Source organism: Onthophagus taurus, chromosome 5, assembly GCF_036711975.1.
Source record: "Onthophagus taurus isolate NC chromosome 5, IU_Otau_3.0, whole genome shotgun sequence".
NCBI classification, from domain to species: Eukaryota; Metazoa; Arthropoda; class Insecta; order Coleoptera; family Scarabaeidae; genus Onthophagus; species Onthophagus taurus.
In genome coordinates, this window is record NC_091970.1 from 630,068 (window position 1) to 656,743 (window position 26,676).

The 26,676-nt window shown below is 28.7% G+C and overlaps 3 protein-coding genes and 2 long non-coding RNA genes across 6 annotated transcripts in view; 3 read left to right on the forward strand and 2 right to left on the reverse strand.

The window, feature by feature from the left end:
* Positions 1 to 15,974, forward strand: part of LOC111422378 (uncharacterized) — a 33,904-nt gene extending 17,930 nt beyond the window's left edge. The window contains exons 2-4 of one of the 2 annotated variants that reach the window (XR_011640299.1): positions 13,341 to 13,585; positions 13,645 to 15,625; positions 15,723 to 15,974. This is a non-coding gene — a long non-coding RNA (uncharacterized lncRNA). The remainder of the gene's footprint in view (positions 1 to 13,340; positions 13,586 to 13,644; positions 15,626 to 15,722) is intronic. The other variant, XR_011640300.1, reaches the window with a different exon arrangement.
* LOC111418002 (uncharacterized) overlaps positions 1 to 26,676 on the forward strand; it is a 115,317-nt gene that overhangs the window by 31,858 nt on the left and 56,783 nt on the right. The window lies entirely within an intron of this gene.
* LOC111422377 (uncharacterized) lies at positions 36 to 17,087 on the reverse strand. Its single transcript, XM_071195770.1, has 9 exons — positions 16,968 to 17,087; positions 9,789 to 9,881; positions 9,494 to 9,733; positions 9,218 to 9,445; positions 8,914 to 9,159; positions 2,342 to 2,863; positions 2,042 to 2,287; positions 206 to 517; positions 36 to 145 (listed from the first exon to the last, which is right to left on the reverse strand). The coding sequence occupies exons 1-9, from the start codon at positions 16,999 to 17,001 to the stop codon at positions 102 to 104; spliced, it is 1,965 nt and encodes a 654-aa protein (XP_071051871.1). The 5' UTR covers positions 17,002 to 17,087; the 3' UTR covers positions 36 to 101.
* On the reverse strand, positions 19,718 to 20,731 carry LOC111423758 (uncharacterized). The gene is made up of 2 exons (XM_071195771.1): positions 20,436 to 20,731; positions 19,718 to 20,378 (listed from the first exon to the last, which is right to left on the reverse strand). Exons 1-2 carry the CDS (start codon positions 20,556 to 20,558, stop codon positions 19,764 to 19,766), a joined length of 738 nt encoding a protein of 245 aa, XP_071051872.1. The 5' UTR covers positions 20,559 to 20,731; the 3' UTR covers positions 19,718 to 19,763.
* Positions 21,001 to 25,514, forward strand: LOC111423759 (lysosomal-associated transmembrane protein 4B). The gene is made up of 5 exons (XM_023057085.2): positions 21,001 to 21,196; positions 21,246 to 21,432; positions 21,491 to 21,629; positions 21,679 to 21,838; positions 24,666 to 25,514. The coding sequence occupies exons 1-5, from the start codon at positions 21,089 to 21,091 to the stop codon at positions 25,119 to 25,121; spliced, it is 1,050 nt and encodes a 349-aa protein (XP_022912853.2). The 5' UTR covers positions 21,001 to 21,088; the 3' UTR covers positions 25,122 to 25,514.

Sequence of the window (26,676 nt, forward strand, 5' to 3'; positions counted from 1 at the left end):
TTTGTTATCTGAATTACGTTAAATGGATCACACCATTTAATAAAAACGAGAATTATTTTTTATTAAAGCATTATCTTATAAATACGATATAAATTATTAATTTAGTTAACATAATAAATACAATCTTCTTGATGTACAACAAAATCTGAAACAAAAATGAAACGTATATATTAAATCAAGTTTATTTAATTAAGCAAATATATACCACTTTCAATCTTAAATGTGCACTTCTTAATGCTTCCTTTAATCTCTTCATTTTCATTATTGCTTCTTTGCACTGCTTGAATTTCAACGTAGAAATTTGTGTTTGGGTTTATAGTATATTCTTGAAATATATAAAAGTTTGAATCTGTATCTATCATATCAGGCTTTGGATTATCTATATATCCTGAAACTTTATAATAAATATCAGCGCAAGGTTTGAATTCTTCTTTTAAATCCCATTGTATCTTCAATATTTTATTTGGCAAATATGCAGAAATTGTTTCAGAAATCGCTTCAAAATCTTGGGTTAAGTCTACAAAAAAACGCTGAGTATTATCACTTAGAATCAAACATTTTGTCAATATACTATACAGGTGTCTCAGCGAGACCGGTCATTAGACGTTTCTGGGGTTCTGGAAACCCAATCATTCAATTACGATCTCTTCGCCTAAAATATTTTCAGATTTCTTGCACTTCCGGTTGCAAAAAATCTTGCAAAATGATCAAAAACATCAAAATTTGGTTCTATTTTTGGGCTGGGTTGGTACTACTGATCGATGGAATAAAATAACTTATGGGATATCTTTTATGGCTTAATTTTAAACCTTTTTTATATGAAAACTTTTTTTCTATCAAATATAATTAATGAGTTATAAAAGAAAATTAATGAAAACGTCAAAATTTCTATATTTACAAGTTGGGTTGGTAATGCTTATTGATGGAGTAAATATCTTTACTCAGTACGTCTTATAAGTTAATTCTAAACATTTTTCGTTTAAGAAATAACTCTCCACCATGCACTATTAATGAGTTATAACCGAAAATGATCAAAAACATAAAAATTTGGTTCTATTTTTAGGCTGGGTTGGTACTACTGATCGATGGAATAAAATAACTTATGGGATATCTTTTATGGCTTAATTTTAAATCTTTTTTATATGAAAACTTTTTTTCTATTGAATATAATCAATGAGTTATAAAAGAAAATTGATGAAAACGTCAAAATTTCTATTTTTATAAGTTGGGTTGGTAATACTGATTGATGGAGTAAATATCTTTACTCAATACGTCTTATAAGTTAATTCTAAACATTTTTCGTTTAAGAAATAACTCTCCATCATGCACTATTAATGAGTTATAACCGAAAATGTTCAAAAACATAAAAATTTGGTTCTATTTTTAGGCTGGGTTGGTACTACTGATCGATGGAATAAAATAACTTATGGGATATCTTTTATGGCTTAATTTTAAATCTTTTTTATATGAAAACTTTTTTTCTATTGAATATAATCAATGAGTTATAAAAGAAAATTGATGAAAACGTCAAAAGTTCTATTTTTGTAAGTTGGGTTGGTAATAATGATTGATGGAGTAAATATCTTTACTCAATGCGTCTTATAAGTTAATTCTAAACATTTTTCGTTTAAGAAATAACTCTCCACCATGCACTATTAATGAGTTATAACCGAAAATGATCAAAAACATCAAAATTTGGTTCTATTTTTAGGCTGGGTTGGTACTACTGATCGATGGAATAAAATAACTAATGGGATATTTTTTATGGCTTGGAACACCCTGTATATTTTTATACAGGTGTCACACAAAAAACGCCCCAAGCTGTAACTCTGTTATTTATATTCCGATTTTCATGGCCTAGGTATCAACTGAAATGGTTTTATAAATACTATGATTCATGCTACAAATAATTAAGAACTGGTTACGTGAGACACCCTGTATACAGGTGTTCCATTTAAAAATTTTTATTTTGACCAGAAACGTCTAATGACCGGTCTCGCTGAGACACCCTGTATAAAAAAAAATAAAAAACAAATTGTACCTTTTGTAAAATTAGTAGATTCAACATCGCTACTTTTAACATTAACAGAAACTGTATGTGTTGTACAATATTCCAAAGTAAATCCTAACTGGTCATCAAGTATTACGCTATTCTCGCTGGTCTTAAACTCTTTTGATGTTCTACCTTCATATTTAACGTTATAAGAACAACTCTCACCCAAACCTTTCCATTCAGCAACCAATTTTTGATTAAAATTTAACGTTAATTCTTCAATTTTAATTAAATCTTAAAAGAAAATCATTTTATATTATAAAATCGAATGAAAATAAAATAACTCACCGGAATGTATCGGAATCGTTTTTACATCACTTCTTCCTAATTCTCTATCATTTTCACCATACATAGCAATTAAAACCACTTCATTTTCGGATTTGCAAATATCTAAGATTTCTGTGGAAATTTCTTTGGTGTAATATTCAAGATCGGAGTCCTCATTATCAATAGGAATCGGATTTTTATCGTTAACTAGTATTTCGTAATCGCAACTTGGTCCAACATATTTCCATTTAGCCGTCATGTCATCCACAGCAAAATCGTCGATCGTGTCAAAAATCGTGGTGTAATTATACTCGGCAGAAATATATTTAGTTTCGCCATCGATTCTTTGCGATTTCAATTCGAATTTATAAGCGACACATAATTCTGGTTCTATTGAAGTAATGATACAAGTGGAAGTATCAGTCATCGGAACTTTACAAACGATTTCATTTCCATCTAATTCTATGCTATAAATGCAGTTTGGGTGTGAGTTTTCCCATGTAGCTATTAAATTATTAATCTCAAAAGTTTCTATTATTGGGCCTGAAATGATTGTTTTTATGAAAAAAATTGTATGAGTGGAGTATTGATTATAGTTTAATAAATCTATCTTGGCCGAAAGTGGTTTAGTTGAGCAGAAAACGACATCGAGGAATCGTGTTCGCCGGAAACTTAGTACAGGGTGGTTCAAATCCGATGTCCGAATAGGCTAAATCGGAAACTATATTTCTTTCTATTCTTTCTAATGAAACGTCAAAAAATGTCATTTGAAAAAGACGTATATGTCACTTGAAGAAGTGAGGTTAGAATGGATTAAGACTGATACAATCAACGCCTCGGCCGCAAATGACAGAATTGGAGAATATATAAGTATTGTAGGATCTTGCCACTAGAATACAAATTATGATAAGGGATGTATAGGATATTGTATTTATATTGTATATACAGGGTGATTCAAAAAACAGCTGACAGACTTCTAGAGTAAATAATACATGAAAAATTATGTATTATTATACTTCCTTAAGTTTTTAACCTTCTGCAAGCACATTTCAGTATTTTAGAAGCAATTTTTGCTCTTTAGCAGCAGTTGCTAGTCTTCTGCAAACACTTTTCAGTATTTTGGAAGCAGTTTTTGTCTTTTGGAAGCAGTTTCTATCTTTTGGTATCAATTTCTAGACTTCTGCAAGCACTTTTCGGTATTTTGGAAGCAGTTTTTGTCTTTTATTAGCAGTTTCTAGCCTTCTGCAAGCACTTTTCAGTATTTTGGAAATAGTTTCTGTCTTTTGGTAGCAATTTCTAGTCTTCTGCGACGATTTCTCAGTATTTTAGAAGCAGTTACTGTCTTTTGCTAACAGTTTCTAGTCTTCTGCAAACACTTTTCAGTATTTTGGAAGCAGTTTTTGTCTTTTGGAAGCAGTTTCTGTCTTTTGGTATCAATTTCTAGACTTCTGCAAGCACTTTTCAGTATTTTGGAAGCAGTTTTTGTCTTTTATTAGCAGTTTCTAGCCTTCTGCAAGCACTTTTCAGTATTTTGGAAATAGTTTCTGTCTTTTGGTAGCAATTTCTAGTCTTCTACAACGATATCTCAGTATTTTAGAAACAGTTACTGTCTTTTGCTAACAGTTTCTAGTCTTCTGCAAACACTTTTCAGTATTTTGGAAGCAGTTTTTGTCTTTTGGAAGCAGTTTCTGTCTTTTGGTATCAATTTCTAGACTTCTGCAAGCACTTTTCAGTATTTTGGAAGCAGTTTTTGTCTTTTATTAGCAGTTTCTAACCTTCTGCAAGCACTTTTCAGTATTTTGGAAATAGTTTCTGTCTTTTGGTAGCAATTTCTAGTCTTCTGCGACGATTTCTCAGTATTTTAGAAGCAGTTACTGTCTTTTGCTAACAGTTTCTAGTCTTCTGCAAACACTTTTCAGTATTTTGGAAGCAGTTTTTGTCTTTTGGAAGCAGTTTCTGTCTTTTGGTATCAATTTCTAGACTTCTGCAAGCACTTTTCAGTATTTTGGAAGCAGTTTTTGTCTTTTATTAGCAGTTTCTAGCCTTCTGCAAGCACTTTTCAGTATTTTGAAAATAGTTTCTGTCTTTTGGTAGCAATTTCTAGTCTTCTACAACGATATCTCAGTATTTTAGAAACAGTTACTGTCTTTTGCTAACAGTTTCTAGTCTTCTGCAAACACTTTTCAGTATTTTGGAAGCAGTTTTTGTCTTTTGGAAGCAGTTTCTGTCTTTTGGTATCAATTTCTAGACTTCTGTAAGCACTTTTCAGTATTTTGGAAGCAGTTTTTGTCTTTTATTAGCAGTTTCTAGCCTTCTGCAAGCACTTTTCAGTATTTTGGAAATAGTTTCTGTCTTTTGGTAGCAATTTCTAGTCTTCTACAACGATATCTCAGTATTTTAGAAACAGTTACTGTCTTTTGCTAACAGTTTCTAGTCTTCTGCAAACACTTTTCAGTATTTTGGAAGCAGTTTTTGTCTTTTGGAAGCAGTTTCTGTCTTTTGGTATCAATTTCCAGACTTCTGCAAGCACTTTTCAGTATTTTGGAAGCAGTTTTTGTCTTTTATTAGCAGTTTCTAGCCTTCTGCAAGCACTTTTCAGTATTTTGGAAATAGTTTCTGTCTTTTGGTAGCAATTTCTAGTCTTCTGCGACGATTTCTCAGTATTTTAGAAGCAGTTACTGTCTTTCGCTAACAGTTTCTAGTCTTCTGCAAACACTTTTCAGTATTTTGGAAGCAGTTTTTGTCTTTTGGAAGCAGTTTCTGTCTTTTGGTATCAATTTCTAGACTTCTGCAAGCACTTTTCAGTATTTTGGAAGCAGTTTTTGTCTTTTATTAGCAGTTTCTAGCCTTCTGCAAGCACTTTTCAGTATTTTGGAAATAGTTTCTGTCTTTTGGTAGCAATTTCTAGTCTTCTGCAACGATTGCTCAGTATTTTAGAAGCAGTTACTGTCTTTTGCTAACAGTTTCTAATCTTCTGCAAACACTTTTCAGTATTTTGGAAGCAGTTTTTGTCTTTTGGAAGCAGTTTCTGTCTTTTGGTATCAATTTCTAGACTTCTGCAAGCACTTTTCGGTATTTTGGAAGCAGTTTTTGTCTTTTATTAGCAGTTTCTAGCCTTCTGCAAGCACTTTTCAGTATTTTGGAAATAGTTTCTGTCTTTTGGTAGCAATTTCTAGTCTTCTGCAACGTTTTCTCAGTATTTTAGAAGCAGCTACTGTCTTTTGCTAACAGTTTCTAGACTTCTGCAAGCACAATTCAGTATTTTGGAAGCAGTTTTTTGTTTTGGAAGCAGTTTCTCTGTTTTGGTAGCAGTTTCTAGTCTTCTGCAGGCACTTTTCAGTACTTTGGTAGCAGTTTTTGTCTTTTGAAAGTAATTTCTGTCTTTTGGTAGCAGTTTCTAGCCTTCTGCAAGCATTTTTTAGTATTTTGGAAGCAGTTTTTTGTTTTGGAAGCAGTTTCTCTGTTTTGGTAGCAGTTTCTAGTCTTCTGCAGGCACTTTTCAGTACTTTGGTAGCAGTTTTTGTCTTTTGAAAGTAATTTCTGTCTTTTGGTAGCAGTTTCTAGCCTTCTGCAAGCATTTTTTAGTATTTTGGAAGCAGTTTTTGTGTTTTGAAAACAGTTTCTGTCTTTTGGTAACGGTTTCTAGACTTCTGCAAGCACTTTTCAGTATTTTGAACGCAGTTTTTGTCTTTTAATAGCAGTTCCTAGTTTTCCACAAGCACTTTTCAGTATTTTGGAAGCAGTTTTTGTCTTTTAGAAACAGTTTCTGTCTTTTGGTAACAGTTTCTAAACTTCTGCAGGCACTTTTCAGTATTTTAGAAGCAGTTTTTGTTTTTTAGTAGTAGTTTCTAGCCTTCTGTAAGCACTATTCAGTATTTTGGGGTCAGTTCTTGTCTTTTGGAAACAGTTTCTGTCTTTTGGTAGTAGTTTCTAGCCTTCTGCAAGCACATTTCAGTATTTTGGAAGCAGTTTTTGTGTTTTGAAAACAGTTTCTGTCTTTTGGTAACGGTTTCTAGACTTCTGCAAGCACTTTTCAGTATTTTGAACGCAGTTTTTGTCTTTTAATAGCAGTTCCTAGTTTTCCACAAGCACTTTTCAGTATTTTGGAAGCAGTTTTTGTCTTTTAGAAACAGTTTCTGTCTTTTGGTAATAGTTTCTAAACTTCTCCAGGCACTTTTCAGTATTTTAGAAGCAGTTTTTGTTTTTTAGTAGTAGTTTCTAGCCTTCTGTAAGCACTATTCAGTATTTTGGGGTCAGTTCTTGTCTCTTGGAAACAGTTTCTGTTTTTTGGTAGTAGTTTCTAGCCTTCTGCAAGCACATTTCAGTATTTTGGAAGCAATTTCTATCTTTTGGTAACAGTTTCTAGTCTTCTGCAGGCACTTCGCAATATTTTGGAATCAGTTTCTGTCGTTTGGTAGAAATTTCTAGTCTTCTGCAGGTACTTTTCAATACCTTGGAAGCAATTTTTGTCTTTTGTTAGCAGTTTCTAGCCTTCTGCAAGCACTTTTCAATATTTTGGAAATAGTTTCTGTCTTTTGGTAGCAATTTCTAGTCTTCTGCAGGCACTTCTCAGTATTTTAGAAGCAGTTACTGTCTTTTGCTAACAGTTTCTAAACTTCTGCAAGTACTTTTCAGTATTTTGAAAGCAGTTTTTGTCCTTTAGTAGTAGTTTCTAGCCTTCTGGAAGCATATTTCAGTATTTTGGAAGCAGTTTTTTTTCTTTGGAAGCAGTTTCTCTGTTTTGGTAGCAGTTTTTAGCTTTCTGCAAACACTTTTCAGTATTTTAGAAGCAGTTTTTGTTTTTTGGTAGCAGTTTCCAGCCTTCTGCAAGCAATTTTCAGTATTTTGGAAGCAGTTTTTGTCTTTTGGAAGCAGTTTTTGTGTTTTGAAAACAGTTTCTGTCTTTTGGTAGTAGTTTCTAGCCTTCTGCAAGCACATTTCAGTATTTTGGAAGCAGTTTCTATCTTTTGGTAGCAGTTTCTAGTCTTCTGCAGGCACTTCGCAATATTTTGGAATCAGTTTCTGTCTTTTGGTAGAAATTTCTAGTCTTCTGCAGGTACTTTTCAATACCTTGGAAGCAGTTTTTGTCTTTTGTTAGCAGTTTCTAGCCTTCTGCAAGCACTTTTCAATATTTTGGAAATAGTTTCTGTCTTTTGGTAGCAATTTCTAGTCTTCTGCAGGCACTTCTCAGTATTTTAGAAGCAGTTACTGTCTTTTGCTAACAGTTTCTAAACTTCTGCAAGTACTTTTCAGTATTTTGAAAGCAGTTTTTGTCCTTTAGTAGTAGTTTCTAGCCTTCTGGAAGCATATTTCAGTATTATGGAAGCAGTTTTTTTTCTTTTGAAAGCAGTTTCTCTGTTTTGGTAGCAGTTTCTAGCTTTCTGCAAACACTTTTCAGTATTTTGGAAGCAGTTTTTGTGTTTTGAAAACAGTTTTTGTCTTTTGGTAACAGTTTCTAGACTTCTGCAAGCACTTTTCAGTATTTTAGAAGCAGTTTTTGTTTTTTGGTAGCAGTTTCCAGCCTTCTGCAAACACTTTTCAGCATTTTGGAAGCAGTTTTTGTCTTTTGGAAACAGTTTCTGTCTTTTTGTAGCAGTTTTTGTCTTTTGGTAACAGTTTCTAGACCTCTGCAAGCACTTTTCAGTATTTTAGAAGCAGTTTTTGTTCTTTGGTGGCAGTTTCTAGCCTTCTGCAAGCACGTTTCAGTATTTTAGAAGCAGTTTTTGTTCTTTGGTAGCAGTTTCTAGTCTTCTGCAGGCAATTCTCAGTATTTTAGAAGCAGTTTCTGTCTTTTAGTAACAGTTTCTAGACTTCTACACGCACTTTTCAGTATTTTGGAAGCAGTTTTTGTCCTTTGGAAGCAATTTCTGTATTTTGACAGCAATTTCTTGTCTTCTGTAAGCACTTTTCAGTATTTTAGAAACACGTCTTTGATGCACAGCATAACCCGCAAAATTTCTAGTTTTAATTTTATTTCTTATTACTAAAATAATTTTTGTTTAAACATTTTCAACCCGGTGTTACCAACCTAATCCATTTATATCAATCTTAATCCATTCTAACCTTACTTAATCAAGTGACATTTTTGACGTTTCACCTAAATGAAGTTGGTTAAAGTTCGCGCCATCTCTATGCGTGATTTTCAAGTGACATTTTTTGACGTTTAAACAAACCCGACGTTGCTGTTTATTTGAATTAAAAAAAAACATATGAGCGCCATCTATCGATAATTTATTAAGTCATTTAAAAATAATATTAAATCGTAATAAAAAATGTGAAATAATGCAATCTATTCCAAATTTTGTGTAAAACATATACAAATTAAACAGTTCAAGAAATATATTTATTTCAAATATCAGAAATATGTTTTTTTTTTAATTTTTAGTTATAGAGCCGTAATTTACAGGAAACTGTAAATTTAATTTCTTCGACGACACTAAAAGAAAAGTTTATTTTTAGTTTTATTCTAAAACAATAACAAATAGACCGAATTATGATAGATCGAATTTGAACCACCCTGTACATACTACAGATATGTCATGAGTCGAGTCTCAATGATTAAGGCCAAGATAGATTTGCCAAGTTATAATTACCATCTTCAAAGATTTGGGAAAATGTATTCCCATTTTTTCTCAAATTTCTTTCAATTGCGGTAACTTTAATTTCATAAAGTGTACAAAACATTAAACTCGTTGTGAAAATATAAAAATTATCTCCGGAAGTAATTGTCACAGAAAGGTCCCCATTGATGTAAATTTCAATATCACAACTTTTTACTTGTGTATTATCCCATTCCATTTTATCGGGAGTTATTTCTAATTGGGAGATTTCACCGATTTCTAAAATTGTTTAATACAAATTTATTAAATATCTATTTTAACCAACACTTTTTATTACCCAATTCAAATTCTTTAGTGGTACTTTTCCCAATGTTTTCGGATTTAAACGGTGTGATCGTTAACGATTGAGGTTTGCAAGTATCCAAAGCGGGCAAATTAAAAAAATCGTCAACTTCATACTCATCAAGATCGCTAAATTTAACTTTATAACGACAACTACGAAAATGTTTGTTTTCCCACATTACTAAGCCATCAACTATCTCCAAGTTATTTACTTTCCCAATTTCTAAAATTTTATCTCACCAAAAATTTTTTTTTAATTCTTAATACTTGCCTGGTGTAAATTTTTTAGATATAATTATAGTTTCTTTATGCACAACAACAGTGAGTTCGCTGCAATAATCTAAATCCTGATAAACATAATAATTTTTATCAGTTAGCACCTCATTCGGATATGACCCAAGAGTTTCCAAGGATACTTTATAATTTCTAATACACGGCTCATTAATGTCCCATTGAATCATTAAAACACTTCCAATTTGAGTAAGTTGTAAATCAGTGGAGTTCGAGATTTCTAAATAAATTGAAATTATTTTACTTAATAAAAGTTTAAAATTGTTACAAAATACCACATTGTGTTGGTTTCTCTTCATCTGTGAATATGTAAATTGAAACTACTATTACAGCTATCACCATAATAGCTAATACTGTTGCTATTAACGCTAGAAATAAAAAAATATTTTTAATTAATATTTAAAATATTTAGTTTTATTCCTCTTAATAGATAACCTATCTTGTTCAAATATAAATATTACGCGTACATTGAATCACCTTTTTCTTATCTATCTCAATATAATAGATTTGTTTATTTTTTGGATTAAAATTATTTTTCGTTAAGATTATTTTATAGTTTAGTTAATTAAATTTGTAGAAAATCATGATTCATTTTTAGATAAAGGAAAATTAACATGAACTACAAACGTCATCACATTCCATAAGATATCCGTAATTCACACTTTATTTTAAAGTGACAGGATATACGATGGAGTAACTTATATACAGGATGTTCATTTCAAAACTTTCCACCTCAATTTCTGTAAATCCGGAAGTTTAAAAAGAAAATCGCTGAAATTGTATTTACAAACACTGTTCCTGAAGTAATTCTAAACAAATTTTGTTAACAAAATTTTTTGATTAAATCAACAATAAGGATATAACCTCAAAAATATTAATTTTTGTACCATACTGTTCAGTGGGAAATTAAAATTTCAAGTTAGAAAAAAATTGTGTTAATAAAAATTGTTCCTGAAACAATTCTAAACAAACTTTGTCAACAATTTTTTTTGATTTAATCAATAATTAAGGAGATAACCTCAAAATAATAATTTTTTCGTTTTTGTACATAATCACACTTCGATGCTTAATTAATAGAAATATAAAAAATTGTTATTAAGATAATTGATTCAAAATCGAAATTGAAACATTTTTTATTTAAAACATTTTTTGATAGAAACAATAATTATTGAGATAATTAATTTTGATAGCGTACTATTCAGAGGGAAATTAAAATTTCAAGTTAGCAAAAAATTGTATTTACAAACACTGTTCCTGAAGTAATTCTAAACAAATTTTGTTAATAACATTTTTTGATTAAATCAACAATAAGGATATAACCTCAAAAATATTAATTTTTGTACCATACTGTTCAGTGGGAAATTAAAATTTCAAGTCAGAAAAAAATTGTGTTAACAAAAATTGTTCCTGAAACAATTCTAAACAAACTTTGTCAACAATTTTTTTTGATTTAATCAATAATTAAGGAGATAACCTCAAAATAATAATTTTTCCGTTTTTATACATAATTATACTTAGATGTTTAATTAATAAAGATGTAAAAATTTTGTATTAAGATAATTGATTCAAAATCGAAATTGAAACAAATTTTATTTAAAACATTTTTTGATAAAAACAATAATTATCGAGATAATTAATTTTGATAGCATACTATTCAGAGGGAAATTAAAATTTCAAGTTAGCAAAAAATTGTATTTACAAACACTGTTCCTGAAGTAATTCTAAACAAATTTTGTTAACAAAATTTTTTGATTAAATCAACAATAAGGATATAACCTCAAAAATATTAATTTTTGTACCATACTGTTCAGTGGGAAATTAAAATTTCAAGTTAGAAAAAAATTGTGTTAACAAAAATTGTTCCTGAAACAATTCTAAACAAACTTTGTCAACAATTTTTTTTGATTTAATCAATAATTAAGGAGATAACCTCAAAATAATAATTTTTTCATTTTTGTACATAATCACACTTCGATGCTTAATTAATAGAAATGTAGAAATTTGTTATTAAGATAATTGATTCAAAATCGAAATTGAAACAAATTTTATTTAAAACATTTTTTGATGAAAACAATAATTATCGAGATAATTCATTTTGATAGCATACTATTCAGAGGGAAATTAAAATTTCAAGTTAGCAAAAAATTGTATTAACAAACACTGTTCCTGAAGTAATTCTAAACAAATTTTGTTAACAACATTTTTTGATTAAATCAACAATAAGGATATAACCTCAAAAATATTAATTTTTGTACCATACTGTTCAGTGGGAAATTAAAATTTCAAGTCAGAAAAAAATTGTGTTAACAAAAATTGTTCCTGAAACAATTCTAAACAAACTTTGTCAACAATTTTTTTTGATTTAATCAATAATTAAAGAGATAACCTCAAAATAAAAATTTTTCCGTTTTTATACATAATTATACTTAAATGCTTAATTAATAGAGATGCAAAAAATTTTTATTAAGATAATTGATTCAAAATCGAAATTGAAGCAAATTTTATTTAAAACATTTTTTGATAAAAACAATAATTATCGAGATAATTAATTTTGATAGCATACTATTCAGAGGGAAATTAAAATTTCAAGTTAGCAAAAAATTTTATTAACAAACACTGTTCCTGAAGTAATTCTAAACAAATTTTGTTAATAACATTTTTTGATTAAATCAACAATAAGGATATAACCTCAAAAATATTAATTTTTGTACCATACTGTTCAGTGGGAAATTAAAATTTCAAGTTAGAAAAAAATTGTGTTAACAAAAATTGTTCCTGAAACAATTCTAAACAAACTTTGTCAACAATTTTTTTGATTTAATCAATAATTAAGGAGATAACCTCAAAATAATATTTTTTCATTTTTGTACATAATCACACTTCGATGCTTAATTAATAGAAATGTAAAAATTTGTTATTAAGATAATTGATTCAAAATCGAAATTGAAACAAATTTTATTTAAAACATTTTTTGATAAAAACAATAATTATCGAGATAATTCATTTTGATAGCATACTATTCAGAGGGAAATTAAAATTTCAAGTTAGCAAAAAATTGTATTAACAAACACTGTTCCTGAAGTAATTCTAAACAAATTTTGTTAACAACATTTTTTGATTAAATCAACAATAAGGATATAACCTCAAAAATATTAATTTTTGTACCATACTGTTCAGTGGGAAATTAAAATTTCAAGTCAGAAAAAAATTGTGTTAACAAAAATTGTTCCTGAAACAATTCTAAACAAACTTTGTCAACAATTTTTTTTGATTTAATCAATAATTAAGGAGATAACCTCAAAATAATAATTTTTTCATTTTTGTACATAATCACACTTCGATGCATAATTAATAGAAATATAAAAATTTGTTATTAAGATAATTGATTCAAAATCGAAATTGAAACAAATTTTATTTAAAACATTTTTTGATAAAAACAATAATTATCGAGATAATTCATTTTGATAGCATACTATTCAGAGGGAAATTAAAATTTCAAGTTAGCAAAAAATTTTATTAATTCCTGAAGTAATTCTAAACAAATATTGTTAATAAAAATTTTTGATTTGATCAATAATTAAGAACATAACGTCAAAAAAATTTTTATATATATATTTTTATATATTTTTTATTGAGAAAATAGTTTTAGAATTTAATTTAGATCAACTTTTGTATGAAATTTTCTGCTGAGAACGAGTGGAGGGGGGAAATCGTATCGTTTTGTTACAAAAATTCCGTGCCCTAGTTATTACTTAAACAACTTTTAACTGCTTGAAACGTTCTATTTTATTTTCAGTTATTTAATTATGTACAAAAATTTTTTGCAGAGAAAATCAACTTAATAATTGTTCAAAACTACGGCGCACATTTTCAAAAACTTCCCTTTGAATTCCACAGCAAGCTGCAGTAATTCTCTGACGAAGTTCTTCTAAATTTTGAGGTTGAGGGGTGAATACAACAGACTTTAAATGACCCCATAAAAAAAAGTCTAATGGAGTCAAATCTGGTGATCTAGCTGATATAGTGATCTGGTGATAAGGGGTTGGTTTTTGGCGGCGGGGGGTTGAAGTGAGTGAGTCAATTTTTGCATAAAAAGTTGTCCCCCTTGGTTTTATTCTTTACTTATTTCAGCGATTTTCTTTTTAAACTTCCGGATTTGCAGAAATTGGGGTGGAAAGTTTTGAAATGAACACCCTGTATATCTAAGTGCCTAGAATACCATTTTTGATGACCTATTGGAAAATGAATATACTGTAAAATAGCAGACTTCAGCTCTATGCTCAGGATGTGGTCGGCGAGTACCAATGTGGATTCACCTTCGTAAGGTCGACCAAATTCGTTCATTGCGGCAAATTCTGGAGAAATTCCTTGAATATAATATCAACAGGTTGTTGACTTTAGAGCAACGTCTCCAAGAGTTTCCAAATAAAGCAAGACCTGAGACAAGGAGATTCACTGTCATAAGTACTCTTTAATCTCGCGCTAGTAAAGGCGTTCCGAGAAATCTTAATATATAGATATGCTTCATCGCACTGGAACAAGCTGCAAAGGGAATTAACCTGACTATTAACCAGGTGAAGACAATGTACATGGTTGCCACTAAAGACCCGCTTAGCAATTTGCTTTGCCAACAATTTAATTTGGCGAATGCTTCTTGGAATGAATTGATGGTTTTGTGTGTAGCGAAGACCTGAACATTGGGCCAAAAAAAACGATGGACGAGCACTGCACATCTTTGAACGTAAGGTTTTCAAATAACTTTTCGAACCCCGTAATCGAAAAAAACTTTGATATAGTATATAAACATTTACGAGGACCTGATATATTTAAAACAACCATGTTATGTAAAAAGGTGTCCAAATGGTTACTAGAGGCCTGGTACAATGGAAGAGACTTTTGGAACGGAACAAGATCCATAATGGAAACATAGTGTGATAATATGTGTATTCGTCTTTCGAAAATGAATAAAGATACTTTAACTAAATACAATAAATAAATAACAATCTTTAGAAAAAAAATATCTAACACGAGACTCTACAACAAAAAATAACGAAAGTAAACGATCTCAGGGTTTGTTTTCTAGGGCTCATGTAAACGAAACACAGTTGCTCATGTTTTAAAAAAAAACATTTAAGTTAATCTATAACTTTCTAATCTATAAGTGAGTTATTTTTTTAGAAATGGTATATCGAAAATAAAAAAAATCTTAACTTCTTTGGTTTTACAGATGTTGGTGGAATTGATTGAAATCCTGATTTGAACTGCTCCTTTTTCCCCTTGGTGGAATGTGCTGGTACCCCCTTGGTGGCTTTCCGGAAAACCTATTCCGATGTCTTCTTTCCCAGATTGGTTATCGTACTCTTCTTAATTAATTTTAGCTTCTTTTCTTCTCCCTCAATTGTGAATTTCTTTGGTTATGTTTTATCTTCGTAGGATTTCACGAGCGTTTCGAAATAGATGTTTACTCAATGATGATCAGGAAGCGAACTTAGCGTCCTCGTTATTCATTTTTCACCCTTTTTTCGGTAAAACTTCTCTTTTTTGTCCATCGCCCTCTTTGATACCACAAGAAAAAGTGTAAAAAATTTGTATTTCTGAGCGCCATCTCTTATTGACATTTGGTTTTTCTTCCAAATTTTCAAAAATTACTTTTTAAATAAACTATATTTATTGAAATCCTTCAATGTCTGAATACTCCGAATTATTTCATTCCCCTTTGACACAATTTTTCACATTAATTCTTCTTTAATTCCAAAATTTATTATCAAAATCTTCACATTTTTAATTTTCAACATTTCGGTTTTAAACTGATTAAAATCACTTGAATCTGATGTAATTCATTATAAGCTTTATGTTTTTAGGTATTTCAGGAAGCTTTTTGGCTGTAATCACCCGTAAATTGAATACTTTGGATTTGGAGGTTATGTTTCGTTTTTTTTTACTAAATACAAGAATATTTCTTAATCTACGACGGAAATACGAACGGATTTATCATTGATTAAAACATTTTTACAAATAACGACGAAATCAATGAGAACTATAACAAACTTTTATGAAATTTTTCAACGATCAGCTTTAACTATCCTCGGTATATCAACTTTGATATCAATACGTGAGTTGTTCTTTATATTTTAATTATAATATTACGGTAAAATCACTGATTTTATTGTTGTTTTTATCTGATTGAATTGTATTTATCTATTTTTTAGATTTGAAGAAGTACTAATAAACTCTCTAGGCTCTCGATTTACAAGGATTTTTCTATGGAATGTCATTATCTCCTCTTTATTGTAATTATTTCTTATAACAAAACTATTGCTTATTAATTAATTCATACAATTATGAGAGGAACCCAATTACTCTTTAAGAGTAATTTAATTCAGAGTTGCTGTGTGCATGTGGAGCTTGAAGAAAGGTCACCGCAATTCTAAAGAATGTGCGAAATATATCATATTAAGTTATTTATATTATGTTTATCATCATCCATTTCCAAACAAGACATATACAGTTCCTGTAATAGCAAAACTTTCACATTACGATTACGTTATAGCTAATCGCCATCAATTTTGAACAATACAAATTGACAAGAAGTACTTTTTCCGCTACGAAGACATGGTGATTAACCGCTCCATCGTTTTTTGATAGATAAAGAAAAATATGTGAAAGAAAAATGTGGACATTGATGCTCCAGTTATTGTGCAAACTGATGACCACCATTGTAAACCCCAAAAGCAACCCTAACCTTATGGAAAGAAGCTGGACAAATCCATTTTGACTCAAAAGCTTTATCTTATATCAACAAGACTATTGTGGTATTTTATTAAATGAAACACAAGAAATATCACTCCATAGATGGTTTAACAAACTCGAGGCCAAAAGAACTAGTTAAATCAATTAATTTTATCTAATAACGAAAATGTGACACATGATAAGAGACACTTTTTGACATTTTACTTTAGATTTTTAAATGGAACATCCTGTATATTATGAAATTTTTGAAATCTGAATAATTTTCTGAATCCAATGGTACCATATAAGTGACATTTCAAACGTCAATATTTTTAGAATTTAGGTTTTATTTCCAATTTAAATGTGTAATTTGGTATTTTTGGCAGAATTTAGATTTTTCTAGCATTAATTAGAATAAAACGAAACCCTCATGGCACACTTAAATGGAAAATTATACACTAAATTCTAAAAAATATTAACGTTTGAAATGTCACTTCAAAAATGTAATAATATACAGGATGTTCCATTTAAAAATCTAAAGTTAGTGTCACTTGCGGCGAAACCGGAATTGAAAAAAAAATTACTTGTATGTCAAAAAGTGTCTCTTATCATGTGTATGGGATGTCCCAAATTTGAATCAATTATATTCAAAACTAAAGGAGATACGGGGGGTGTACCATGATGCTGTTACACCCGGTATGCTGTTTTAAAGTAAAAAATAATACCTAATTTTATAAATTTCGGTCCTAATTTCGCCATAACTAAACCAACACGAACTTATGGTGCAACTTATTCACATAAATCACTGCTGATAACTATCAAACTAAACTAAAACAATATGAATTAATCCCCAAAAAAATTATCTAACTATAATATATTGATTAAAAGCTTGTTGGCGAAATGATTAGATAGTTTGAAGTACATGTCTTCTCTATGTAATTAATTAATGAATATAAAAGCTGTTATCTATAAACACTTTTATTTTTAACTACTATACAGGTGTCTCACGTAACTGGTTCGTTAGAACTTTTTTAGGTTTTTAGGTTTTTTAGGTTGTTCAGTCGGAACATTCGATCTAAAATATTTTCAAGATGGCTGCCACTTCTAGTCTACCGGATGTAGACCGGATGTATCTTATACATCAATACAAAATAAATTTCACTTGGGAAATATTCAAGAATCATCATGTGGCTTAAAATCGACGATTTTTTTTAATCAATGTGAAATGACCCAAAAAACACGTTAGAACACGTTAACTTCAGTTATAAAACTTGTATTACATGATAACTAACTTCAGGTTTAAAATGTCAACCTCAATTTTGACATATTTGTAATCTTCATTAAAAATCCTTTAAAATGAGTACAAACACGACATATTTATCTTCAATATTAATGAAGTTATGGTCAACTTCCGGTTAAAAATGTCAACGTCAATTTTGACATATTTGTAATCGTCGTGAAAAATACTTTAAAATGAGTCCAAACATGATACGTTTAATTCCAATATTACTCGAGATATAAGCACTTCCGGTTTGAAATGTTAATGTCATTTTGACATATTCTTAATTTTTATAAAATGTCTTAATATTTGTCACAAAAACAAAAATATAATAAAAAAAAATAAAAAATTAAGGTTGGTATTAATATTTAAAAATTAAATTGCCATCTTCATTGTTGCCAACTTAGGGTTTAATGTTTTTTATTCTAACTTTTTTGTTTTTTGAGATAAGTACGTTATCTTTGGATTCATTTTAAAGGTTTTTTAATGAAGATGACAAATATGTCAAAATTGACGTTGACGTTTCAAACCGGAAGTGATTGCATTTCCATTAATATTAAAGTTAAATATGTCGAGTTTGGACTCATTTTAAAGGATTTTTTATGAAGTTGACAAATATGAAAAGTGACTAACACTAGATTAACTTCAGTTGTAAAACTTCTATTACATGATAACTAACTTCAGGTTTAAAATGTCAACCTCAATTTTGACATATTTATAATCTTTATTAAAAATCCTTTAAAATGAGTACAAACACGACATATTTATCTTCAATATTAATGAAGTTATGGTCAACTTCCGGTTAAGAATGTCAACCTCAATTTTGACATATTCTTAATTTTTATAAAATGTCTTAATATTTGTCACAAAAACAAAAATATAATAAAAAAAAAATAAAAAATTAAGGTTGGTATTAATATTTAAAAATTAAATTGCCATCTTCATTGTTGCCAACTTAGGGTTTAATGTTTTTTATTCTAACTTTTTTGTTTTTTGAGATAAGTACGTCATCTTTGGACTCATTTTAAAGGTTTTTTAATGAAGATGACAAATATGTCAAAATTGACGTTGACGTTTCAAACCGGAAGCGATTGCATTTCCATTAATATTAAAGTTAAATATGTCGAGTTTGGACTCATTTTAAAGGATTTTTTATGAAGTTGACAAATATGAAAAGTGACTAATATTAGATTAACTTCAGTTGTAAAACTTCTATTACATGATAACTAACTTCAGGTTTAAAATGTCAACCTCAATTTTGACATATTTATAATCTTCATTAAAAATCCTTTAAAATGAGTACAAACACGACATATTTATCTTCAATATTAATGAAGTTATGGTCAACTTCCGGTTAAGAATGTCAACCTCAATTTTGACATATTCTTAATTTTTATAAAATGTCTTAATATTTGTCACAAAAACAAAAATATAATAAAAAAAAAATAAAAAATTAAGGTTGGTATTAATATTTAAAAATTAAATTGCCATCTTCATTGTTGCCAACTTAGGGTTTAATGTTTTTTATTCTAACTTTTTTGTTTTTTGAGATAAGTACGTCATCTTTGGATTCATTTTAAAGGTTTTTTAATGAAGATGACAAATATGTCAAAATTGACGTTGACGTTTCAAACCGGAAGTTGACCATAACTTCATTAATATTGAAGATAAATATGTCGTGTTTGTACTCATTTTAAAGGATTTTTTATGAAGTTGACAAATATGTCAAAATTAAAAGTTGAAAGTTCGAACTTTTTGGTTTTTTGAGATAAATGCTTACTAAAATGTCCCTTACTCAAGTGATGTCTGGTTCTTTTCAATAACATCGGTCGATTATTAATTAATAATTGTTTTTTAAGGTAACTCACCCAAAAATCTTTTTGCAATCACCAAAATCAAGTGATCAATCAAAAATAAAAGAGTTAAACAACGAAGATTTTTATGTGTTGTGGAAAAATGGGGTTGTAGACCGTATTTTGTTAAGAAAAATTTCAAATCTCTACGAATGAACCGGTTACGTGAGACACCCTGTATAAAATCAATTCATAAAAAAAGGTAGAAAAAATATTAAATCATTTTCACCACAAATTGAAATTATTTGTTCAAATACTTATCTCTTTATGTTATTTTAAGTGCTTTCTAATACACCATTGAAATTGATTAAATAATTTTGAAAAGTAAATTAAGAAAAAATCATTGGAATGTAAAAATTTATTTTGGAAATACTTAAATATAGATTTCATCAACTAAATGTAGTGATTAAAGGAGATTCTAATTGATACATAAGCAAAGTTAAAGCACTCCCAATAATTTGTTTATGATACATATGCTTCAACAAATATCTATTATTCATAAACAATTTTCTCGCGTTTTCTTGACACTCAGACATACTACACATAATCGTATGAAATCGATTATCAGAACACCATTTTTCGGCCGTTTGAACTAGATTTTGTCCAACTCCTTTCCTTCTAAACCCATTAATAACCGCTAAACGAAACAACCAAGCTGCGTTTTCATCGTGCGAGAATTTCGTTATCGAAACGGTCCCAACGATTGTTTTACGAAATCTAGAAAGATCAATCCCTTCGTCGGTTAATTTATATTCTGGAATAATCCTATACAACTTATTTTTCGGCGGATTTAACTCTAAAATGGGGTCCAACGATTCAGCAACCCAACATTGATTGAAACGTTTTCCGTGTGATAATTCCATCGCTTTCATTAAAAACGCCAAGTAAACGAAAATGAACATGACGAACATTACGACTGGAATTGAAATGATGCAATATTGAAATGGGACTCCCATAAAGATGAACATTACGGCTGCGCCGAGTACAATCATTTGGAACGTTATCTAGAATATTAAATGAAAAAAATGAGATTGAATTGAGTTGATTAAGTGCAACCTAACCTCTTTCCCGAGAAATGTTAACCAAGCGTTAAAAGCGCTCGATAAATAGGCGTTTCGAATTACTTGGTTTATATTTGATATATCACTCGTTTTGTATTCTCTTATCACTATTATTCCGTACATTTTTGGTTCATTTACGTTTTATTTTAGATTAAGAAATTTTTTGAGGTTAATTAGAAATTATTTTTTTACTAAATTTAAGTTGGTATTAAATTTTTTTTTAATTTAAAATTTTTTGTATCGATGATAAGATAATATTTTTTTATAACATCTTTATCTTTTTATAAACATCCCAGGAAACAATAACTGTGGTGTTTACGTTTTATTTTAGATTAAGAAATTTTTTTAGGTTAATTAGAAATTAACTAAATTTAAGTTGGTATCCAATTTTTTTTTAATTTAAAATTTTTTGTATCATCAATAATTTGATGATAAGATAATATAAGATCTTTATATTTTTATAAACATTCCAGAAAACAATAACCGTGGTGTTAATTAATCTAACCACAAAAAAAATTACATCCATTCTGAAATTAGCTACAAAACAAAAAAACACCATCGTGACCTTTTAATATTGACGTTTCGGTCGAACGCTGTCAAACGCAAAGTATCCTTTAAAATAAATCAAGATTAACTCGTTGTTTGTGCGAAGTATGTTCAATATGCGGATTAAGATCAATCCGCCGAGGAACAACGAATTGCGCTGTTTCTTTTGCCTTCACGTTCGCACCGCTACCATTTTATTGGGAATATGGCACTTGGTAAGCGAAATCTAGCCAAATATTTCGAGGCTTTAATTATTTATTTTAGATGTTGCACATTCTTGCATTGAGCATCCTCGCTCTGTGTATGCGGAATCAACATATGTTGGCTCAAAGGCCTATAAGCAACGATATCGAGGTTGGAAATCTTCTCCCGACACCTTTGAGTAAAACCAAGGATGATAATTTACCTTATTATTTACCTACAACTCAAGATGGGAGACATATTTTTCAATGTAAGTAGAAGTATTAATGATATGATGAAATTTAATTAAAAAAACATTTATTTTTTAGCCGATATAGATATGGGGGCTTTAATGACGGTGTGCACTCTTGCGATTACTTTATTGATGGTTTATGGCACAGTAAAAGGAAAAGCAACGCATATTTTGCCATTTTTTTGTTTATTGCTTTTCGATTTTGCAATCGCGACGTAAGTATTTCGTTAAAAATGCGTATTTTTTTTAATATATTCATTTTAGGTTAACTGCAACTGGATATTTTTGTTACATTCGATCAGTACATAGTTTCGTTAACGAACACTGGCATAATTTACCCTACAAAAACGCATTATTAGATATCAGCCCTCAATATTTATCCTTAATCGTTTTATTTGTTTTCGTTTCGACGATTTTATGGAAGGTAATTAATTAATAATTCATTTTTGGTTTAATTCAAGAATCATCATGTTAAGTAAATTATTACAAATAAATAAAAAGTGTAAAATTTACCGAAAAATCATGATGACGTCACTTTTTGTGACGTCATCGAACCATAACTAAAAGGCCATAAGTACAAAATGACTTAATAGCCGAAAATGTTTGATTTTTGACTTCAAATAATAATAAATTGAAATAATTAATAATTCTAATGACGCCTCACAAATAAAGTTTGGAGACATCGATATTTTTTAATATTAATAGTCTAAATATTCATTTAAATATGCTATTTTTATCAAAAATCTTGAAAACTTAAGTTGTCAAATTATTGTAAAGTTGGCAACATTAATAGGGAATTTTGTTAAATCATGTTTTAAGTCAATGTGACGTTTGAAGTTTCTGATTTCAAAAATAATTCGTTCTTGGTTTCATATTTATAAACAAATTGTTTAAATACAAATAATATTTAACCTCAACTTACCAGTTATTCAAAATACTATTACAAATTGGAAAAAATAATATCAATTTTATGAAGATCTTTTTAATGTCAAAAGATAACCTAAAAATTTGACAGAATCACCTGTCAATGTGACGTTCATAAATAAATTGATATGTAATATGCAGGGCACGGAAATTAAAATTTCAAGTTAGAAAAAAATTGTGTTAACAAAAATTGTTCCTGAAACAATTCTAAACAAACTTTGTCAACAATTTTTTTTGATTTAATCAATAATTAAGGAGATAACCTCAAAATAATAATTTTTCCGTTTTTATACATAATTATACTTAGATGCTTAATTAATAGAGATGTAAAAATTTTTTATTGAGATAATTGGTTCAAAATCGAAATTGAAACAAATTTTATTTAAAACATTTTTTGATAAAAACAATAATTGTTGAGATAATTAATTTTGATACCATACTATTCAGAGGGAAATTAAAATTTAAAGTTAGCAAAAAATTGTATTAATAAACACTGTTCCTGAAGTAATTTTAAACAAATTTTGTTAACAAAATTTTTTGATTAAATCAACAATAAGGACATAACCTCAAAAATATTAATTTTTGTAGCATACTGTTCAGTGGGAAATTAAAATTTTAAGTTAGAATAAAATTGTGTTAACAAAAATTGTTCCTGAAACAATTCCAAACAAACTTTGTCAACAACTTTTTTTGATTTAATCAATAATTAAGGAGATAACCTCAAAATAATAATTTTTCCGTTTTTATATATAATTATACTTAAATGCTTAATTAATAGAGATGTAAAAATTTTTTATTAAGATAATTGATTCAAAATCGAAATTGAAACAAATTTTATTTAAAACATTTTTTAATAAAAACAATAATTGTTGAGATAATTAATTTTGATAGCATACTATTCAGAGGGAAATTAAAATTTAAAGTTAGCAAAAAATTGTGTTAACAAACACTGTTCCTGAAGTAATTCTAAACAAATTTTGTTAACAAATTTTTTTGATTAAATCAACAATAAGGATATAACCTCAAAAATATTAATTTTTGTAGCATACTATTCAGTGGGAAATTAAAATTTTAAGTTAGAAAAAAATTGTGTTAACAAAAATTGTTCCTGAAACAATTCCAAACAAACTTTGTCAACAATTTTTTTTGATTTAATCAATAATTAAGGAGATAACCTCAAAATAATAAATTTTCCGTTTTTATACATAATTATACTTAAATGCTTAATTAATAGAGATGTAAAATTTTTTTATTAAGATAATTGATTCAAAATCGAAATTGAAACAAATTTTATTTAAAACATTTTTTGATAAAAACAATAATTATTGAGATAATTAATTTTGATAGCATACTATTCAGAGGGAAATTAAAATTTCAAGTTAGCAAAAAATTGTATTAACAAACACTGTTCCTGAAGTAATTCTAAACAAATTTTGTTAACAAAATTTTTTGTTTAAATCAACAATAAGGATATAACCTCAAAAATATTAATTTTTGTACCATACTGTTCAGTGGGAAATTAAAATTTCAAGTTAGAAAAAAATTGTGTTAACAAAAATTGTTCCTGAAACAATTCTAAAGAAACTTTGTCAACAATTTTTTTTGATTTAATCAATAATTAAGGAGATAACCTCAAAATAATAATTTTTCCGGTTTTACATAATTATACTTAAATGCTTAATTAATAGAGATGTAAAATTTTTTTATTAAGATAATTGATTCAAAATCGAAATTGGAACAAATTTTATTTAAAACATTTTTTAATAAAAACAATAATTGTTGAGATAATTAATTTTGATAGCATACTATTCAGAGGGAAATTAAAATTTAAAGTTAGCAAAAAATTGTATTAACAAACACTGTTCCTGAAGTAATTCTAAACAAATTTTGTTAACAAAATTTTTTGATTTGATCAATAATTAAGAACATAATCTCAAAAAAATTTTTGTTACAAAAGTTCCGTGCCCTAGTAATATGTTATAAATCATAAATTGAGATGTAATCAACGTATTTTTGATATAACATGTACTTAATACGTTACCTTACTATGTTGCACATTTGTATTAAAACTAGAACTAGAAATATTCAATTTTATGAAGATCTTTGTTAATGCCAAAAGGTAACCTAAAAATTTGACAGTATCACCTGTCAATGTGACGTGTCATAAATAAATTGATATGTAACATGTTATAAATCATAAATTGAGATGTAATCAACATATTTTTGATATAACTTGTAAACTAGAAATATCCAATTTTTAAGCCACATGATGACTCTTGAATTTTTCCTAATTTTTAACCCAAATTTAAATGAATTATATCACACAGGGTTATTGTATAAGCGTCGTTTGGAGATGCTACAAATACTTAACGTTAAGACAACAAGCCGCTCGGAGTACCGTCCATTATATTTTACGAGGCGATGATGGAGAGCGTATCCCAGACCCCGAGTATCTTTTACCGGATTATGAAGCAGCTTGTGCCAGTTTTAAGCAACCTCCACCGCCGTCATATCAAGCCGCAATGGAACAACCGCCACCCCCGGCTTACCCCGATACAATTAATCCCAGAATTCATTTCATTGTTGCCGAAACTGGAGTTGAAAATGAACCCTCAACTCCGATAGCGACGGTAGCAATTCTTCCTGAAGAAGATGTCCCAACCGGGCGGGTTTACCCGGATACTTCTTCTATGGAGGAGGTACCCAAAAAGGAGGAAGATGAAAATAAAGAGGAAGGTGGGGAGAAGAAGAAAGAGGAGCCACCAAAAGAACCCCAAGAATAAAAAAAAATTTTTTGGTGATATTATTCAGTCTATAATAGTAATATTAGAGATATTTTTTCGATAGATCTTTTAGGAATTAATGATAAAAGTTGTTTTTTTTATTACAGTACTTATTTATTTCGACCGTATTTCTTTCAATTTGATTCTAGGGAAAATTGTTAGAGAATGAAAGCTTTAGAGAACATAAAATAAACGTCGTCGTTGCGTCATCGGGCCTAAATTATTGATAATTTATTACTACTGTTTTATTGAATTTACAAAAAAAGCTTTTTTTCAGGTTAAAAAAAATTATATTTCTTTTTCTCGTCTTGTCTCGGTGTCTATAAAGCAGTAGTTACTGTAGAATCGGTTTGGAACTAATTCAAAATAAAAATAAAACTTGTCCATCTCTAATTAATTCTTTTTATTAGGACCTAGATTATTATCCTGTTCCTGGCATAAATTGGAAAATAAGAAACTTCTTTTTTAGTTGTTAATGATTTCTCTATTTATTATTATTACTATTTGAAATACAAAAGGAAATTATTACATTAAAACTCATCTTTTAAAGAGATTTAAATTTTTCTTTTAATATTAAGAATAAAACATTTTTAATTTCCTTTATCCATCTCATCTTCAAATAATTCCTCACTTTTTACGAAATTGGGGTCGGCTCTTTTAAAACTTCCCCCAAGTACCAAGCTGTTTAATGTTCTTCGTACCATACATCTAAAATAAATAAGGTTATTATAAAGTATCTACTTCATGTTTCAGAGCGAGTAATACGAATGGAATGAAGCCAAATGTTGATATGGAGTAGAAGAATTTAAAAGTTTCTAAGGATGCAAATAGTATAAAAAGTTGATGAAAAAGTTGTCAATTAAAAATCGAAACTACAATACAACAATGGGATGTAGACGGTTTAAAATCAGGTATTGTAGTACTCTACTTTTTAATATTAAATCCTAACTGCTAAACATAAACATACTTTAGCGACTTTAACGCTACAATAAAATTAATTAAAAATAATTGCGCCATCTAGCGGTTGCTTGCGGTAACTATATGTTTTTATTACAGGAATCTGTAATATTTCTTATATAATTGTCAGGGCACGGAACTTTTGTAACAAAACGATACGATTTCCCCCCTCCACTCGCACACCATACTGTTCAGTGGGAAATTAAAATTTCAAGTTAGAAAAAAATTGTGTTAACAAAAATTGTTCCTGAAACAATTCTAAACAAACTTTGTCAACATTTTTTTTTGATTTAATCAATAATTAAGGAGATAACCTCAAAATAATAATTTTTCCGTTTTTATACATAATTATACTTAAATGCTTAATTAATAGAGATGTAAAATTTTTTTATTAAGATAATTGATTCAAAATCGAAATTGAAACAAATTTTATTTAAAACATTTTTTAATAAAAACAATAATTGTTGAGATAATTAATTTTGATAGCATACTATTCAGAGGGAAATTAAAATTTAAAGTTAGCAAAAAATTGTATTAACAAACACTGTTCCTGAAGTAATTCTAAACAAAGTTTGTTAACAAAATTTTTTGATTAAAT

What these genes read in the sequence shown, in the direction of transcription:
- LOC111422377 (XM_071195770.1), bottom strand. Translation starts at nt 17,001, where the DNA reads ATGGCGAAATTAGGACCGAAATTTATAAAATTAG. An exon ending in ATCTAAAAAATTTACACCAG is followed by an intron (nt 9,446 to 9,493) that starts GCAAGTATTAAG and finishes ATAAAATTTTAG; the next exon opens with AAATTGGGAAAGTAAATAAC. An exon ending in CACATTTAAGATTGAAAGTG is followed by an intron (nt 146 to 205) that starts GTATATATTTGC and finishes TTTTTGTTTCAG; the next exon opens with ATTTTGTTGTACATCAAGAA.
- LOC111423758 (XM_071195771.1), bottom strand. Translation starts at nt 20,558, where the DNA reads ATGTACGGAATAATAGTGATAAGAGAATACAAAACGAGTGATATATCA. An exon ending in TAACATTTCTCGGGAAAGAG is followed by an intron (nt 20,379 to 20,435) that starts GTTAGGTTGCAC and finishes TTAATATTCTAG; the next exon opens with ATAACGTTCCAAATGATTGT.
- LOC111423759 (XM_023057085.2), top strand. Translation starts at nt 21,089, where the DNA reads ATGTTCAATATGCGGATTAAGATCAATCCGCCGAGGAACAACGAATTG. An exon ending in TATTGGGAATATGGCACTTG is followed by an intron (nt 21,197 to 21,245) that starts GTAAGCGAAATC and finishes TATTTATTTTAG; the next exon opens with ATGTTGCACATTCTTGCATT. An exon ending in TTTCGACGATTTTATGGAAG is followed by an intron (nt 21,839 to 24,665) that starts GTAATTAATTAA and finishes TATATCACACAG; the next exon opens with GGTTATTGTATAAGCGTCGT.